General features: G+C 42.4%; 1 protein-coding gene across 1 annotated transcript in view; it reads left to right on the plus strand.

Annotated features, from left to right (window-relative positions):
- POLR3B (RNA polymerase III subunit B) overlaps positions 1–17,907 on the plus strand; it is a 124,301-nt gene that overhangs the window by 6,408 nt on the left and 99,986 nt on the right. Inside the window, exons 5-9 of the mRNA XM_051961465.1 lie at positions 734–809; positions 4,966–5,066; positions 7,307–7,398; positions 8,611–8,728; positions 9,155–9,263. Coding sequence (XP_051817425.1) covers positions 734–809; positions 4,966–5,066; positions 7,307–7,398; positions 8,611–8,728; positions 9,155–9,263 — 496 coding nt within the window. The remainder of the gene's footprint in view (positions 1–733; positions 810–4,965; positions 5,067–7,306; positions 7,399–8,610; positions 8,729–9,154; positions 9,264–17,907) is intronic.

The raw sequence follows: 17,907 nt of genomic DNA on the forward strand, positions 1-17,907 counted from the left end.
CTTGAACTAAACTCTATTCAGAGAGGAGAATTACTATTTGCTTCCTGTGTTTGCTTGGTCTTTGAAACTAACGGGTTAGTCCAGTGTCCAGTAGAATGTCTAGTAAGTATGTAATATAAATTCGTTTTCTTGGGCTGATCATCCTAGTGCATCACTTCTACTTGCCATATTTTTTAGGAAGTTGTATATTTGTTCAGGAGTAACACCTTGATAATGTGCCTTATAGATCAGGGGTGGGAACATCCAGTCCTGGGAACCGTATAAGGTTCATGAAATTATTTGCTAAGGCAATCCCCGGTGATGAAGAGCTGAAAGCTGCGTACGGTAACCTCCCACTGCACTTGAGTTCTTTAAGTTGATAATTTTGTGTGGCTGGTGAATGATGATGTAAATATCCAAATGGCTTTTGGCAGAAAAAAGATTCCCCACCCCTGCTGTAGATAAATGGTGACATGCTTCAAAGACAGGAACCTATGTCTTCTTCTTTCCCACTTTTCTCTCTTCTCCCCCAGAACAGTGTGTTACACTTAATAGAAACTATCAAGTGTTTATTGAGTATATGTTTATTTACATGTTTGTTCAAATAAGAGAATGTCAGATTGAAGCTATCCCTTTAGATTTCAAACTTTAACAGCCAATATATATTGACTCTGGTATTTTGGGTGAAGATAGACTGTTGGTTTTTCACATACAAAATAGATAGAATTGACCTTGGATTTATTTTGCTTTTCAGATATCTTAACATCTACGTGGGCCTCCCTGATGTTGAAGAAAGCTTTAATGTGACAAGGCCTGTCTCCCCCCATGAGGTAATTGGGAAATATGATTTTTAGAGCTACTTTTCTTTTTAATTACAGATATCCCCCCACATTTTTGTAGGATAACCTTATCTGCAATACAAATTCAAATTTTGTTTGACAGAAGACAAAACCAAATTAATCATATGTGGAATCGAATCAATGAATGTTGTTTATTTAAAGGTTTTTTTGGAGGGGAAAGAGCTAGGCCTGTGATTTCTTAGGTGTGGGGAGCTGCTAGTGAGGAACTTTGGCCAGTGTAAAACTGCACATTAATGGTCACTCAGATTTGTCTGAGGCGCTGAGATGAGCCACTTGCTCAGGGCCCCAGAACTGGTACATGTGCAAAGCAGGACCTGCAGCCTGGTCTTCCCGACCTGGAGGCCAGCTCTTCATGCTCTGTTCCATATTGCCTCTCGTTTGAAAAATATGTGTGTTACCTGTCATTGGCTCGGCGTCCAGCTGTTCCAGTCACTTCTGATTCTCTATGTCCCCATTTTGGTGTTCTTGGTAAAGATACCAAAGGGGTTTGTCATTTCCTTTTCCAGTTCATTTTACAGATGAGGAAACTGAGACAATAAATTGTCACAAGGTAGTAACAAAATTAACTTCTTTGTTTCAATGTCCCCTTCTAGAGTTATGCTTTTTTTCTTTGTGTATCATTTTCCATACCAAAATGAGGATGATGACAATAATTCATATAGTGGCTTTAGGTTTGTAAAGTACTTGGCAAACATCATTTCCCTCATTTTATTGATGGGAGAATAGAAGTGCAAAGAAACTGATTGATTAGATCAAGGTCAACCAAATCATAAAATGTCGGGTCTCCTGAGCCAGTCTGGTGCTTTCCCCGCCCTGCACGCTGCTGCCTCTGCAGTGAGGAGGGCCCAGCATGGGCCCCTCTCCAGGAGAGCCTTTTCTCCCTATTCAGCACACCCAGGTCTTCCCTTTCCTCTGACTCGTGATTTGGGGGCTGTTCGCCATGCGCTTGCACATCTCACACTATGAACTGATGCTGACCTTGGCATAAATTAAGTGGTTAAACTTGGCACAGCAACCTTGGTAAGTGGGTAGAGCCCTCATTGGTTCCTTCCTTTGTAGATGAAAGAACTCAGAAAAGCTACGTGACTTTTGGGATCCCTCAGCTAGTTAGTGGTGGGCTCTCTGGGCCATTCTGCTGTCCTGCCCGGCCTCTGGTGCTTGTGTCCACACTGAGCTTTGGGAGGAGACTGGGCTCCCTCAGAGCTTTAGGTGATAGATGGGGGGTCATTGGGCCCATCATGCAGTGTGTGTGTTCCCTCTATGGCTCTCTGGCATTTGACCCACCATCTGCCTCCTCATTTCTGAAATCTTCTCTTGCTTTCTCCCCTGGCTGGCCTCCCTCCTTTTTTCCTGCTTTCCTTCCTAATTCTATTTCCTGACTGGAAGGGCCACCACACTCTCCTTTGTGGTGCAGTGAGTGGATCTCACCTCCTCATTTCAGGCCTCAGTTTTGTCCCTGGTCTTTTACCCGAGCTCCGGCCCGGGTCCCTGCTGCCTTAGGGCCACCTCATCTTCCCTCCTGGTCTCTCACTCCTGCCCCGGTTCTGTCGGCATTGCCATCGCCTTCCTCCCGAGTCCCATGCCTTTTCTGACTCTTTTCCTTCCTCTGTTTCTGGAGAGTTACTCGGTCAGTTCAGCAAATTCTGTAATTGAGTGTGGGCCAAGTGCTGGCACTGGGCTCGATGAGCCAGGGAGAGACTGAGGGGGAAGCTCCTGTGCCTTTGGTGCTGCTTTTCGGAGGTGTCTCTCCTTAGCTTTTGCATGTTTCCGCTGTTGGGGTCTCCTCTCCCCCCGGTTACTTTGTGCACCTCCTCGGAGAACTCCTGCCTCTGGCCTCTCCCTCCTGGTCCGTCTTGTCTAGCACCATGTGAAGCCAGAGGCCCTACATTCAGCGCCTCGCTCCCTGATTTACTGAACTTGGGGCAGCTCCTCAGCTGCCCGGGGCCCTGGGCCTTGAGTTAAGTGACTTCTGGACCCTCTCAGGACTCAGTCTGTGGTCCTGTGATCCCTTTCTCTGGAGGCCTTGGGTCTGGGGCTGCCAGATGCCTCCTCCAGATGTTTGTGGAATGGGATTGAGGGTTACCTCCCTAGTAGGAAGCCTCTGGGGAGGCCCCCATTTCTCAGCCTCTTGCTGCTGACCCCGTAACCTGGCTCAAGCCTGTCTGCTGCCCTTTACTGCGTGCTACCCTGTGAACACGCAATGTTGGAATCCCCAATTCTAAGCTTTTGCTTTGTGGGCTGCCATTCTTGTCATCCTAGAATCCTAGCCCGCCTTTGTGTGTGATAATAATTAACAAAATACTTGGATGATTTTTGTTGTATTTGAAAGCAAAGTCACTGGGGTCACATAGCTAGGATGTGTTTGTTTCATGTCTCCTGACTTCTAACTCTGGTGATTTTTCTAATCTTTCCCCTTTTAAAATTGGGTCCTCTCATCTTGCCCAGCCTGGGAATGCAGGGACTACCCATGGGGCAACATCCCACCACTGGTGGACACAGAGGTGCTTGCCGACCTGGGGTGGTTTGCTCCCTAATTAGGTGACCCGGTGCCGTTCTGGGGGCTCCCCACATTAACGCCGAGCTTGATGCAGATACCTGATTTAGCCTGGCCAGTTGCGGTTCAGAAGCTTCCCTGGTAGCAGCAAGGTACCACTGGCAAGGGCCTCCAGACTCAACCCCTGCCTCCTTCCCAGGCTGGCCCTCCCACTGCAGAGGCCCAGCACACAGCCACGTCTGCACCCCTTTCTCCCGTCAGCCCAGCTAGTCCATGAATCTCTACAGCCACGCTGCCTCACATGTTGGTTCTTGCACTGGAACCGAACTGTTTCCTATGGAAAAGCTTCAAGGAATTAACATTGTACAGAATCTCCTGCAGATTTTTTTCGGTGGTTTTTCCGATTCTCATGTATCTCATTATTGAACTAAATAGACCCTTGAGAAGTCATGGAGTCTTGCTGCCTGATTTGACTTTCTTCAGTTTCTTGTGGCCGGTGGTGATGGATTAGACTGATTTGACTTCCTCCTTTAGGGGTGAGAAAGCTAAGTCAGTAGCTTTAAAATGGTTGTTGGATGGGGACAGATCCTCTTCTTTCCCGGAAAGTTCTCCACCTAGTGGTTGTGAGGTGCATCAGAACAAAAATGACTTAGTGTCCTCATTTCTGGTTTTGGTCAGGAAAAGTTAAACTACATGGCAAAGGGACGAGATATTGAGCATCCTATTAAACAGCCAAAGGGAGTTAGATTGTAACATTTATGGAACCAAGTAGCACGAGCAGCTAACTAGGAGCACATTTAAGGCAAAGATTTTAGGTTGTAAAATGGACTTAAAAACATGCTCAGAGCTGTCACCGACTGTTTTTCTCTCTCCTGTGTTGGAGTACTTTGCTGGTACATTCTAATTCAGGCAAAGGCACAGAGAACGCTGTCCTGTTCTCTCTAATAATCTCATTAGGGAAACAATGAAAGCACGTGAAACAGAGTGCTTTACGGCCTACTTTTTGGGCATGGACTAATTTCATGCAGAGTTCAGAGACAGAGCCCTGTGGCTTGGAGTATTTGCAGAAAGCTGAGTCTGCATCTGTTCCAAGGACATGGGATGCTCAGCTTTATGAAACAGACAGGCTTGTTTATTGATCATCATATTCAGAACTTAGCTTAGTCTGTATAACATGACTGTAAGCCTATAGATCCTGTTCACTAGGATGACTTCTTTCTCTCTGTTGTCCCATGATTCAGTTCCTGATCACTCAGCCTCTCGGCAGTCCTGCTTTTTTCCAGCATTGCTAAACGAATCATTTTCCGTGAATTCAATTGGTGCAAAAGTAATCTTTGCTAGATTTGGTGATGCTAAAGAGCGTTGCAAGGGAAACCTGTCAAGATTCTGGTGTTCTGCTCCCTTATTGGACTGCCCGGTCCCCAGGTGTGCAGCACAGACAACATTCACTGGCTTTGGTCAGGCAGGGTCAGGGAGAGAATGAGGCAGCAGGAGGATGGGTTAGCGTGGGATTGATGCCAGTGAAATGGGAGTTCCCTTCTTGAAGAGAGGCGTGGGGGACGAGATGCCACAAGCATCAGGCCTTTCCTTCACCGAGAGGCTGTAGCACAGGACTCTGACTTTGTGTTGCAGTGCCGTTTGCGAGACATGACGTACTCGGCTCCCATTACCGTGGATATTGAGTATACCCGGGGCAGCCAAAGGATTATTCGGAATGCTTTACCCATTGGCAGGTGAGAAAAATGTGTGTGTGTCTGTCTTTGTGTGCATGTGTGCGTGTATTTTATTTCCTGGAGCGGTCAATTTGAAATGACAAATATAAACTTAACAAAGAGTCTTTATTCTGACCTGTCCTTGGCATTAGCCAGGTAACACAAGCCTTGAGAGAAGATTTCCTAAGGCTAGCCTTCTTGCTAAAAGGTTACTGTATATTTTATTACTTTAAAGCTTTTCTTTACTCTCCAGAAGTTGTTCTTAATTGTCAAGGAACCTCAAGTGTGCCTGAAGTGACGTTATTTAAAAATCAGGTAGTTACTTTGATAGGTAACTCTAGTCACCACCACCATTATTATTATTATTATTTTTGCTGAGGCAATTGGGATTAAGGGACTTGCCCAGGATGGTATATCTGAGACCAGATTTGAACTCAGGTCCTTCTGATTTCAGGGCTGGTGCTCTATCCATGACAACATCTAACCACTCCCATGATTTTTTTTTTTAAGTTCCTTCCTCAAGGTAGGAAAATCGAGGCATTTTTCTGTAGGATATTAGTGGAAATAGGAAAGAATCAGTTTGGATCATGGCATGCCAGGTTCTCAGGCAGACCTTCCTGGTTTCTCCTCCAGTGCTTTGGCAGGGGGATTTACAGATAATTACCCTGAGAAGGAAGAGTTAAATTTTCCTTGTTCTCCACTCCATTTTACAGACAGGGGAAAGGAGCAGGGACTAAAAGAAATAGCCTTAGCTTGGGTAGGGAAGTCCTTTTGAAGCCAGCATGAGAGCTCTGCTATGCCTGGTGCATGTCTGTCTTTTTGTGTGACTATGCCCCTTGCCATTGGTGATACATTTTGAAAACAAGGAGAAGAGAGTAGATTTGTTTGCAAAAAGCCAGCAGAGACCATTGGGATGGGAAGGTTAGGGGCCAGTGTGGTGAGAGAGCTGCTGCTTTGCCTTTTGGTCTATGTGTCTGACTGATCTCCTTGAAATAGGGACTTTACCTCCTTCAATACTGAACATAGTTTGCACTTAATATGTGCTTGTCCAAGAGCTGCTGTAGGTTGATCTGTTCTTCAGGCACACATGAAACCCTTGATGATGCCCCTGGACAAAAGGCATTTCCTGGCAACGTTTGATGTTCCATGATCATGTATGTGGGAGGTGGTCAGTTTGACCCAAGCAGTTTATGGGACCATTTTTTGATATATGATGCAAGGACAAGAAAATGTTCCTAGCAGTCCTGGCTTCTTGGCTGTAGTGTCAGCAAGTGAGAGCAGCTGTACCCCAAATTGGGCCTGTCTACATGCTATGAAAAGCATCCTGAGATGGGGTTGAGTTCAGTGGTGGTTTTCCCAGACCAGAACCATGGCTTAGATGATTCTGTTAAACATATTCCCATGTTGAAATGAACGTAAACTGTTTGCATTTTTGTTTTTCTTCCCGGGTTATTTATACCTTCTGAATCCAATTCTCCCTGTGCAACAAGAGAACTGTTCAGTTCTGCAAACATATAGTGTATCTAGGATACACTGTGACATATTTAACATATATAGGACTGCTTGCCATCTAGGAGAGGGGGTGGAGGGAGGGAGGAGAAAAATCGGAACAGAACCGAGTGCAAGGGATAATGTTGGGAAAAAAAAAATACCCTGGCATGGATTCTGTCAATAAAAAGTTATTATAAAACAAAAAAACCCATATTCCTATGTTCATCAGGGAATGAATAACAAAAGAGAATTTTGGATTATTTTATTTGTTTTTTAATCTGGTCTGTCTTTGTGCAAAGAATCTTCTTTTCAGTAGGCAGGTTCATGGTTTCTTTGTGGATGATACTTCGTGCTTATGTGGATATTCCCTTCCCCATATCCCCACAGCATCCAGAATAATGAGAAAATAGAATTAAGATGGAAGCTCTGCTCACTTTAGCTGAAGACTTTGACAAATATTCTGGGCCTCTTTCAGGATATTGCAATAAATATTTAATCACAATATTTCAAAAAACATTGAGTGATCTGACATACTGTTCTGAAGAGAGCAAATTGTATTATGGATTAGAATGAAGAGTGAAGATTTTCATTTCTGTGTTGTTGCTGAGCATTGGGCGTTGTGGAGTTTTTGAGAAATGATTTAGAAGTTGTTTAAGAGATTGAGTTTTTTATTTACTCTCAGTGCTTATGTGGTTATTTTTCTTTGAGAATTGTTATATTTTGTAAATACTCCACATGGGACTCAACACTCTTATCTTTTCTGAAAACAGAATGCCCATTATGCTTCGGAGCTCAAACTGTGTCCTTACAGGGAAAACGCCAGCTGAGTTTGCCAAACTCAATGAATGCCCCTTAGATCCAGGTACGTTTTCTTCCCGTTGGTTTTTTTTTTTTGTTTGTTTGTTTGTTTTTTTTGCTTTTACCTTTGTTATTCCCATTTTCTATTGTGACTTTTATTTATATCTTTTGTTTTTATAACATCTCCACTTCACATAACAAAGAGTAGTTTTTAAAAATAAGAAATTTTTTTAAAGAAAGAGGAAAAAAATTAACAGACTAATTCATGTCAGAGAAGTCTGAAAATAAGTGCAGCAATTGTTGACTCCTGCCTCTGCAAAGGGGTTGGAAGGAAATATCTTCCCATCCCTCTGTTTTGGAGCATGCTTATTTTTTATAATTTTGCAACATTGCTGTTAATTTTGTGTGTGTATGTGTGTGTGTGTAAGAGAGAGAGAAAGAGTTCGTTCTGTTTATATTGTTGTAGTCGTGTCTGTCATTTTCTTGGTTCTGCTTACTTCATTTCTGCATTAATTTGTGGAGATCTTTCTATACTTTTTTGCTGAAACATTCCATTCCATTCCTAAATCTCAATCTGCTTAGCCATGCCCCAGTTGATGGGCATCTATTTTGTTAACATTTTTTGCTATCATAAGTGCTGTTACACATAGTTTGGTATCAGTGCCTTCCTTGATGTATGTGTCCAATGGAATCTGTGGATCAGAGGGCCTTGATGTTTTAGTCATTTAATTTGCATAATTCTAAATTGCTTTCCAAAATAGTTGTACTGGTCTGCAGCTTCACCAACAATGTCAGTGTGTCTATCTTTTCAAACTCTTCCAGTGTTGACCATTCTTGCTTTTTGTCATTTTTGACGATTTGCAAGGGTATGAATGTTCTCCCACTTTAGAAAAAGAGCAAAATATGTTCTGAAAGAACCTCAAACCTGGAGCTTTGCAGCTTACCATGAATTATCTTATCCCATATGTCATACATTGGCTTATATTAAACACATCCACGAAGTATTTTGAAGATTGGCCCAATATTTATTTACTCTTCTAGCACAAAAATCTTAAAGGGAGGGGGTGAGTCCAAGGAGGTGCCCGGACTGGCAGAGCTTGCCCAGCCCTCAGTGGCCTCTGCTGGGCCGCGGTGGTGTGCCAGGCTGCTGCCACTGATGAGGTGTCGGGGACACCCGATCTGGCCCCCAGATAAGCCAGGAGACGAGTGCCCGGCCTCTGTGGTCGGGACGGGGCAAGGAGGACTCAGGAGGGTCGGCCTTTTCTTTTTGGAGCAGGTGGTTACTTCATCGTCAAAGGAGTCGAGAAGGTCATTCTCATTCAAGAGCAGTTATCGAAAAACAGAATCATCGTGGAAGCTGACAGAAAAGGCACGGTGGGGGCCTCCGTTACCAGGTAAGCAGTCTGTTGAGGCCCCCCATTTTCTAGGAAATGTTGGCGATCCTTCATTGAGATTATTTAGTTATAGTACCCGTGTTTAGTGTAGATATAAGCCGTATTTCTTGAATGGTGTATAGTGACAAAAGCTAGCATAGAATATTCATTGAGACAAGGCTGAAAGGTCACAGCTCTGAGGCCCAGAGATTAAGTCCTGCAGTTGGTCAGGCATCAAGTCCCTCCTCTGATCAATAATCAGGTTTTCTAAAATCTCCCCGGTCCCCCCAAAAAGGAGCGCCTTCAGGTTTTCAGCAGGCTCCGGTCCTAAAGCCCCGGAATTCTGAGTCAGTCACCTCCCGGCCTCGCAAGGCCCGATGGCGACCCCTGCCGCCATGGTTTCTGCTGCGTGTGAGTGCTTTTTAAATAACCTGAGTTTCCTTGCAGTTCAACCCACGAGAAGAAGAGCAGGACCAACATTGCTGTGAAGCAGGGGCGGTTTTACCTGAGACACAACACCTTGTCTGAAGACATCCCCATCGTGATCATCTTTAAGGTAGGGTAGAGACTGTCTGACCGGAAGCCTCCCCAGTGCTCCCTCCTCGCAGACCCGGGCCAGGCAGGGTCCTTGGTGCAGCCAAGGCGGGGCAGCCTCTTCTGCTGTGGCTGTGGGCAGGGCGGCAGCGAACGTCAGCAAGAAGGAGGACTTCTGGGTGGGATGGCAATGGGGTCCGTGGGTTAGTGCTGTGGGGAGGTCCTGGATGAGAAGCCTCTCTGAGAGACGAGCAAAGGGTGTCAGAAGCTTTCCTTGTGATGCCCCAATAAGGTCGAGAAGCTTTATGTTGTCTGAGAAGGAAACTGAAGCTTAAAGAGGTTCACAGTTGGGCTGTGAAGCCAGGACCCTTTCCTGCAGCTTCCTCCTGTTGTCTGTGCCTTATAAATACATGGTGTCAGGTCTCTCCCTACCCCCAATCCTTGAGCTTTATAGGTGCTTGCGTTGATAGATTTGTGATGTAGCTGAAAAAGAGCACTGAACGTTTCTGATTTCAAACACAAACGAGAAAACAAGGCTGCTCAAAAGATCTGGGATTTGGCCTGTGTGGCCAGTGTGCTGCAGAACTGAAACCCTCCGCCCTTGGAGATGATGTTTTGTGAAATGCTTTGACCAAAGGCTTCATCCCCTCGTGCTGAGCGTCACACCTGGTCCTAATATCCCCTTGGCATATTAATATTCCCTTCTTTGGGATGCTTCTTTCTCAGCAGTCTCCTTGGAAGCACCTGCCAGAGTTCAGGCTTTGTGGCCTTGCCTCTGAACCCAGGGCGCCTCCATACCAGGATGGCAGGGGAGGAGGATTTGAAGATACGACCAATTAAATAAGGAGGGAGAGAAAGAGAAAAGACATGAAGATGGGCTCCTTGAACACTCTCGTGGGAGGAGCAGCTGAAAAGAAGCAGAGATAGAAGTTGGGCTTCTCAATTAGAATCCTGGGTCAAGGGCTCTGGAGGTTGATTGCACCAGTTCCTATCTCTGATTTCATTTTGAAATTTGTGGCTCTCCTTTCCCTTGGTACTTGTGTATCACTAACACTACTCTCGCTTTTATCAGCCACAATTAAGGTTATTTTTTGGCTCACAAATGGAACAAAGAAAGGAAGACAGAGAGAATAAAGGGAGCGGATTAAGAGGGATTTGCCTATATGGGAAAAAGAGAATGCCTGAGGTGGAAGTAACTGAACTGTGAATGGTGAGAGAAAGGGGGGCTGGGGATGGCATGGGTTCTGTGCAACTGATCCTCCAGAGAGGGAAGAAAGGAAGTCAAAGAAAGGAGATGTTCCCTGAGCTGGCCATTAGTTAGAGGTGGTTTGGGAGAGGGGCTGCTTCTTGGGGTGGAGAAGCACTGGCCCCTTGTCCTATGTGTCCGTCCTTGATTCAGAAGGCTGCCTGTGTGTTGAAAAGTAGCAAAAGGAAATTTCTTCCTGAAATTTGCTTAGTTTGACTTAACTTGGCTTTCTTAATCTGATGTCTGGATTTGGATTTTTTTTTTATTTTAACCTTTTGGTAAATTTTACAATATAATATAACTGGTTTCTTTTGTTAATTGTATGTATTTTATCTTAAGTGTTTAAAAGAATTTTGAAAAATCGATAGACTTCTTCCAAAAGGGTCTGCGACAGATTAAGAATCCTTGCTCAGATGCTACCTGAGGAAAGCACTTGAAGCCATTTCTTTGGTCACAGCAAAACTGGGACTAAAATATTTAGTCTGTCAAAAATTCAGTGCTCAGAGACTATGAGGCGTCATTATTTGGGAATGAATATCGGGATTGTCTTTCCTGTCTTTTTCCACTTGGAGAGAACAAGGAAGTACTCAAGCTGTATTATGTGGGCATTATGTCACACACAGGAAAGGATGTCCTGATGGGGCAAAACTGGAGGGAGGGCTCCCTCGGCAGGCAGTCTGAAAGGGGAGACCCTTGGAGAGAGCAGCCCTGACCTGCAGCCCCGGCCGGAGTCCTGGCACCGAGGACCAAGCGAAGTACTGGTGCGCAGGACGTGGCAGCCGAGCAAGGCGCAGGGCCCGGTGCGGTCCGAGGAGCCGGGGGTGCTGTTGGACCTCGGGGCAGAGGCATCTCACCGCTGTGTCCCTCTGGCCCGGGTTCTGTAACTGGCCCCGGTGCAGTTGGATCCCCACAAGAGGGCAGCACACCCTCACACATCAGGCAGAAATCAGTGAGTGTGCGCCTCTGTACCCACGTTCTTAGTTTTGAATAAGTTTCTTCTCTTCCCTTTGGTTCTTACATCGTTTTGGATTCCCTCCCCTTAACCCTTGCTCCTCCCCCAGGCTGGGATTAGTGTGTTCATCCGATACCTGGATGGATCAGGCGCCATCATTTTCCTCCTTTAAAATAAAACATTCGTGTCCCAACTATGCACATTGACCTGACTGGGATTTTGCACTTTAAGGATCTCATTGCCCATCTATGGAGTCACATGGGGAGGAAAAGGTCCAGGTACAACCTGAGCTAACGCAGCTCTCTTCCTTCTGAAGGCACCTTTTGAGTAAGCCAGGCCGGTCAGCTGGCCAAGACTGTGTGTGCATTGGCGGGCTGTCCAGCTAGTTCCTCGAGGGGACTGGGGCCATCTTAAACAATTTTGCAGCCCTGGAGCCAAAAATATTAGGAAGTGGTCAGACTTCCAGAGCGAGCCTTCCAGACTGCCAGGCTTGGAGAATCCTCCTTTTTCTCCCTAGCAGACATGAGAAGAAGCTTCTCCTACTACTCAGGAGGCCTGCAGCATTTGTTAGAAGGTAATTAAAAAGACTTTTGTGAAACGCCCTACCGTTTGCCAGGCCCAGTGCCTCATGATGGGATATTCAGGATAGGAGGGCCTTTGGAGAGCCCCAGCCCTGTGCCCTCGTCAGGTAGATGAGGACATGGAGGGCAAGCTCCTAGACTCTCATTTCATTTGCTACCAGACAACAGGAATGGGAAGACTGCAATAAAAAATATACTTGAAAAAGGTGTAAGAATTTCTTCACGTTCCTCCTCGTGTTGAGCGAGCCTGACGTAAACAGGCTGTTTCAGTTGGCAGCTGGCTGACAGGGACAGAAGGAGGGACTGAGAGGCCTTTGCACTGAGTCTGAATGTAACTGACGGTGCTAGGATTCCTATATCAGCTACAATTTGATTCGTGACAGATCCTCCAGAAATTTTTTCCCATTTTCCTTTTGTGTGCTCAGCATTTGCACTGTGATGATGTCAATAGTCTTCAGAGTTTGCAGGTATAGTAGAATAAAATTGAAATTTAGAGGAACATTTCTGGTAGCATTTTTATTTTTTTAGAGCAAAACATTTTATTATAAATGATAATACTACAGGTCTTGTGTTCTTTTTCAGAGTAATGAATTTTAAAAGAAGACTGAGATTCCTGTTTCTAGGGAATAGGGAAATAGGGACCTTTTACCCTTTACCTACTTAATATTTGTCAAGTTGCTGCTATCAATTTGCATATCATCCTTTTCTTTAAAGGACTGCATCCTTTGTAGCTACCATAGCAGAAAGAGAACTCCCTAGTGACCTCATTGTAACAGTGGTCGACCAATAAAATCCATGTTCTCGTAGCACTTTTTGAAATTTTCTCTTTCAGATCGACAAAGGGACATGAAATACGTGAAATTATTGCATTGGTTTTCTACTCAGAGTTTATTCATTGCTTTATGTGGTACTGTATGTTCATCTTGATATAGTTAAATTGAACAATTGAGGAAATGAATTGATTTTTTAAAAAGTGGATGAATTCCAAATTACCATCCCTTATTTTTCTTACATTAACTTCCCAGATTGTATGAGCTTTTATTGAACTAGGGTAGTAGTGCCGAGTCTTCTTCTGGTTGTTATAGCATAAGTCTTAAACTCATTAGTGAGGCAAAATGATTTGAGGTACCTGGAGTACAAAGAGTCCCACATAAAACTAGTTTTTAGATGTCTAAATTATGTCTGCAAGGTAAAATAGTTGGGCATGTTGCTGAAGTTTCCATAGCAATCTTCTCCATTTATTTGTAACTCTCACTGGATTGATAGCTAACTAGGTTGTAAAGCAGGACTTTGGCCTTTGGAGGTGTAGAGCTTTTGATAAGTCTGGTGTAGTCATCATCATTGTAGTTTGATGACCAAATGGAGGAAGTGGTTAGTTTTCTGGGGCATTAACTCTGTTTTCTGAACATGTGGCGTCATTTATCAAATACCCTGCACATCTTGGCTTGAAAGCGTAAAAATATCTGGAAGGGTCTAGCTGTCCTTAGGAAAGACTGGTTTGGTCTAGAACCAAGAGGAGGGGGAGGATGCCCGTGGCCCATAAGGAAGGACTTCTTGACTGAGGTTAAGCACTGGGACGTGCTCTCAAGGACGCCAAAGGGATTTCTGCAATCATTTAAAAGTTGATGGTTTCTGTTTCTTATATCATCACAGTATTTCATGGGTCCCTCCTTCTTCTCTTCTCCTTTCCTGAAAGGCATTTCATATAACAAAAAAAAAAAAAATATTTTAGAAGCGGAAAAAGAAGTCAGCACAATTGATCAATATGTTGAGAACGTCTGAATACGTATACAGTGTATGACACCTGTGCACCTCTCACCTCCATGAAGGATTAGGTTAGGGGTACTTTCTCCAATCTCTCCATTTCATCTTTATACTTTTATTACATTTGCTTTTAATTTTTTGATTCTTGTCGATCATCCCATTTAAATTGTAACTAGACTATGTGTTGTATTCTTGGCCTTGTTTCACTTTGCATCAGTTCATAAAAGTCTTTCTACACTTCTCTGTATTTACTACAGCATCATTTCTTACAGCACATTATTGCCTCCATATATTTTAAAGAATAAGATAGCTTTCTTAGAAGGTTCTAATATGTGAACGTGCAAACAACAGTTTTTCTGTTAGTTAATATGATCTTCATACATCGACCAGTGATGGAGTGAGTAATTGTTCCAAATCCATATTGGAATTCTCATTATAAATGAAAGCAAATGTAAAGAAGTTAGGCTTTTATAGTAATCTCAATTAAACAGTGACAGGACCAGTGTGGTTATGGTAGGAGTGGAGAGGAATTGATAAATGCGAGAGAGCTGATAAAGTCATCAGACAAGGGACAGTGCAACAGCTCCTCAGTGAGATCTATGGCCTGACCGTAGATAATCAGCCTAACCATTGGTGGTGGAAAACCCAGGAGATGGAACAGCATCCATTACTCACATCATAATATGCCATCGTACGAGCTGCCCATTGAGTTAGTCACTAACATGACTTGGATGGTGAGCCAGAACTGAGAGAGAGCAGATTATGAAACCCCAGTCTCAGATGAATTGTCAGTTAGCCAAAAGATCACAGAAAGACACGTAGCAGGTAGAAGTAAAGTGTAGCAGATCTCCAAAGATAATATGCATGTGTTCCATGGTGTAAAAGAACATACAGAATTGGAAAGAAAGATGGGCTGCTCATATAGCAAGAATAATAAGCAAGATAACAGTCAGCCTAGACTTACACTGGTATCCATACGATATTAAAAGAATGAATATAAGGTCCCTAGTGTGTTGGGTAGATGCTCCTGTGGAGACTATACAGAGGCACATGACTGAGGGTTGTCAGAGATAAGAAGGCTTGGAGGGGCGACCATCTCTGCCTGTGGAGGGACCAGGAAGTGTGGGAAAAGAGAGCCTGGTAGCTTGGAGACTTCATTGTACCAGAGATCACTGGCCCTGAGTCAAGAGGGCCAGAGTTCAAATGCGACCTCAGACACTTGACAGTTACTAGTCCTGTGAACCTAATTGCCTCTCCCAAAAGAAAAAAAAAGACCATTATAACTTTATGATTGTAATCTAGGTGCTTAATTCTTATTAGATTGACACTTGGTTAGAACTGATCTCTTCCCTACTCTGAGGCCTTTCTCAATTTCCATGTTGCCAGGACTATCTTTCCTGTATATGTATGTGTATATTGAGATAGTTTTGATTCTGCTGATTTCCTTCTGTGTCACTTCAAGAGCTGTTGTCTTGTGTGCTTAATAGTTAGAATTTTTATGGCATTGTCATAGCCATTACATTAACAATCTATAATTGGTTTAATCATTCTCCAATTATTTCTAACATTTTTTGCTATTACCAGTAGAATAGCTATGATTATTTTGGTACATGAAGATCCCTCTTTACTTTTGGTGGGGTAAAGGCCCATCAGAACACCTTCACTAGTTTGTAGAGATAGTGGCTGAATTCCCCCAGGAAGACCCGGGCTCAAACTGTGACCCTGGGTAAGTACTTAGCCTAAACTTTTACCTCAGTTGCCTTATATAAAAAGGGAAAACAAGAATAATACCTCAGTAGGCAGCTATGATAATCAAATGACACATATAGCTTGAAGATATTTTCTTGGGATTTGCTATCAGTTCCTATTTCCTTTTTGTAAATAGTGTGTTCACATCCTTTGACCACTGCTCATTTGGAGGAGAAGCTGTGTGTGTGATATATTCGTATTACAGATTTTGATGAGTAACTTTTAGATTTGTCATACTAAAATTTATTCTCCAAAGGTTGTGAACTTTCTCCTTATGAATTTTGTTGTAAAATTTTTAGGTGCAACTCCAGTCATTGTAGAGATGGAAGCCTGTGAGTTGGAACATTGTGTGTAATAGCAGTCTTGGTTGATGTGTGGTCTAGTTTGAATTGAATTGATTTATTCAATTTGATTGAATACTTTGTTTTAAGACAGTTTTGGAAATGAAGATGATATAAAAATAATTCTAAATTAATTCAAAATTTTTTAAATGATAAGGTTCATGCTTTCATTTTTAGCCAGTTGCCTGGTAGGTATCATCCAGATTTCTAGTAATTATATCAAACCCAGCATTTCCAACTATAACTCATATTATTTCCTTAAAACTATATGCCTTTCAAATGTTCTATTGAGAGTACCACTTATCTTCCATTCACTTGGGTTTTCAGGCTTAGAGTCAGCCTCGTTTCTTGCCTCCATCTCATCTACCATATTTAGTCCATTGACAGATGTTATTGATTCTACTTTGACCACATCTCTTGTATCCATTTTTTCTTTTTTTCTTTTTTCTTTTTTACTTATACAGCCACACATTAATTTAGTTCCTTATTATTTCTCTTGGACTACTGTTGTCAACTTTTAAGTGTCTATTGGACTTTTGTTTTTGTTTTTACGTCATTATAGGTTTCCCTAATCTCTCTCCCCTCTCTGCAAGCCATCCCATATAACAAATAACTTTTTTTTTAAAAGACAACAAATACAAAAGAGAAAAATTCAACACAGTTAATTCACTGAGAAAATCCAAAAACATGTGGTATTGCTATAAGCAGCCTTCATAGACAGTCACCTCTGAAGGAGAGGACTGCATCTTTTCTTTAGACCATGCTTATACTTTATAATTTTGTGAATGCATTGATGATTGTGTGTGTGTGTGTGTGTTTGTCTGCTTTTTGTGTACATTGTTGTAGCCATTGTGTCTATTATTTTCTTGGCTCTGTTTACTTGACTGCATGTATTCCTTACATTCATCATTTCTTACATCACAGAAAGATTCCATGGCATTCTTTGGTCAGTGGACATATATCTTGTTCCCAATTCCTTACTGTCACGGTAAATGCTGCTATAAAAATTTTGGTATCATTGATCTCTTTTGCATATAAGCCCATTAGTAGCAAAAGATGAAAACAGTTACTATTGTAAAGGTTGTGGGAAAGATGGGCACACCTATGCATTGTTGGTGGAGCTGTGAATTGAACCATTCTGTAATTATACAAAGAAAATGACTAAAATGTCTATATCCTTTGACCCAGAAAGCCTATACCTAAGTTTATATCCCAAGAAGGTCATTGAAAAAAGAGAAAGGCCCCATGTATAATAAAATATTTGTAGAATTGCTTTTTGTGCTAGGAAAGAACTAGAAACAAAGAAGATGCCTTTTAATTGGGAAATGACTTTAAATGTGATACATTAAATATAACCAAATATTGCTGTGCTGTAAGTAATATATTTATAAGTCTTAATGATTTAGCCTATATAAGGAAACTAAGAGATTTTGGAATCTCTTTTTGTGAGCAGATGTTTCATTTTACTTGTTTTAATTACTTATCTTTCTGACTGGATAGCTTATTTGTCCAAAGACCTATATGAATTATGTCTCTTATGTTTTCAGATTCTTAGATATCCTTATGTTTTTAGAATCCTCAAATATCCATTTCCTGTCTTCTTAAAACATAAGTATTTGTGGTATGTGGGTTGATAATTCTGAATTCTCCTTAAAAAATTTTTTTTCAATTAATAACTTTTAAAAATCAATAAATTGCCTAAATTCCCCTTAATATCTTCTCTTTATCCTTCCCAGAGAATCATCATATCCTTACATTTGAAACTATTCCAATAGCTTGTCTGCCCTGAGTCATCTGCAATACTTACTGTTTTTTCTTAATAAGCTGCTACTTCTGTCAGCTTATATAACTTTTCCATATTAATTGCCAGATTAGAGTTTAAATATGATATGTGTAGACAGTTACATCTTGAGTTTTTCTTTGTAAATGTCCTGTGGATTCTGTTTGCATTTCTCAGGTTTTTACTAGTTATAGAGAATTTTCTTTGGTAAGTTCTTGGAGTGTAGTATCCAGATTCTTTTGTTTTTCTAAGT

Source organism: Antechinus flavipes, chromosome 5 (assembly GCF_016432865.1).
Source record: "Antechinus flavipes isolate AdamAnt ecotype Samford, QLD, Australia chromosome 5, AdamAnt_v2, whole genome shotgun sequence".
NCBI classification, from domain to species: domain Eukaryota; kingdom Metazoa; phylum Chordata; class Mammalia; order Dasyuromorphia; family Dasyuridae; genus Antechinus; species Antechinus flavipes.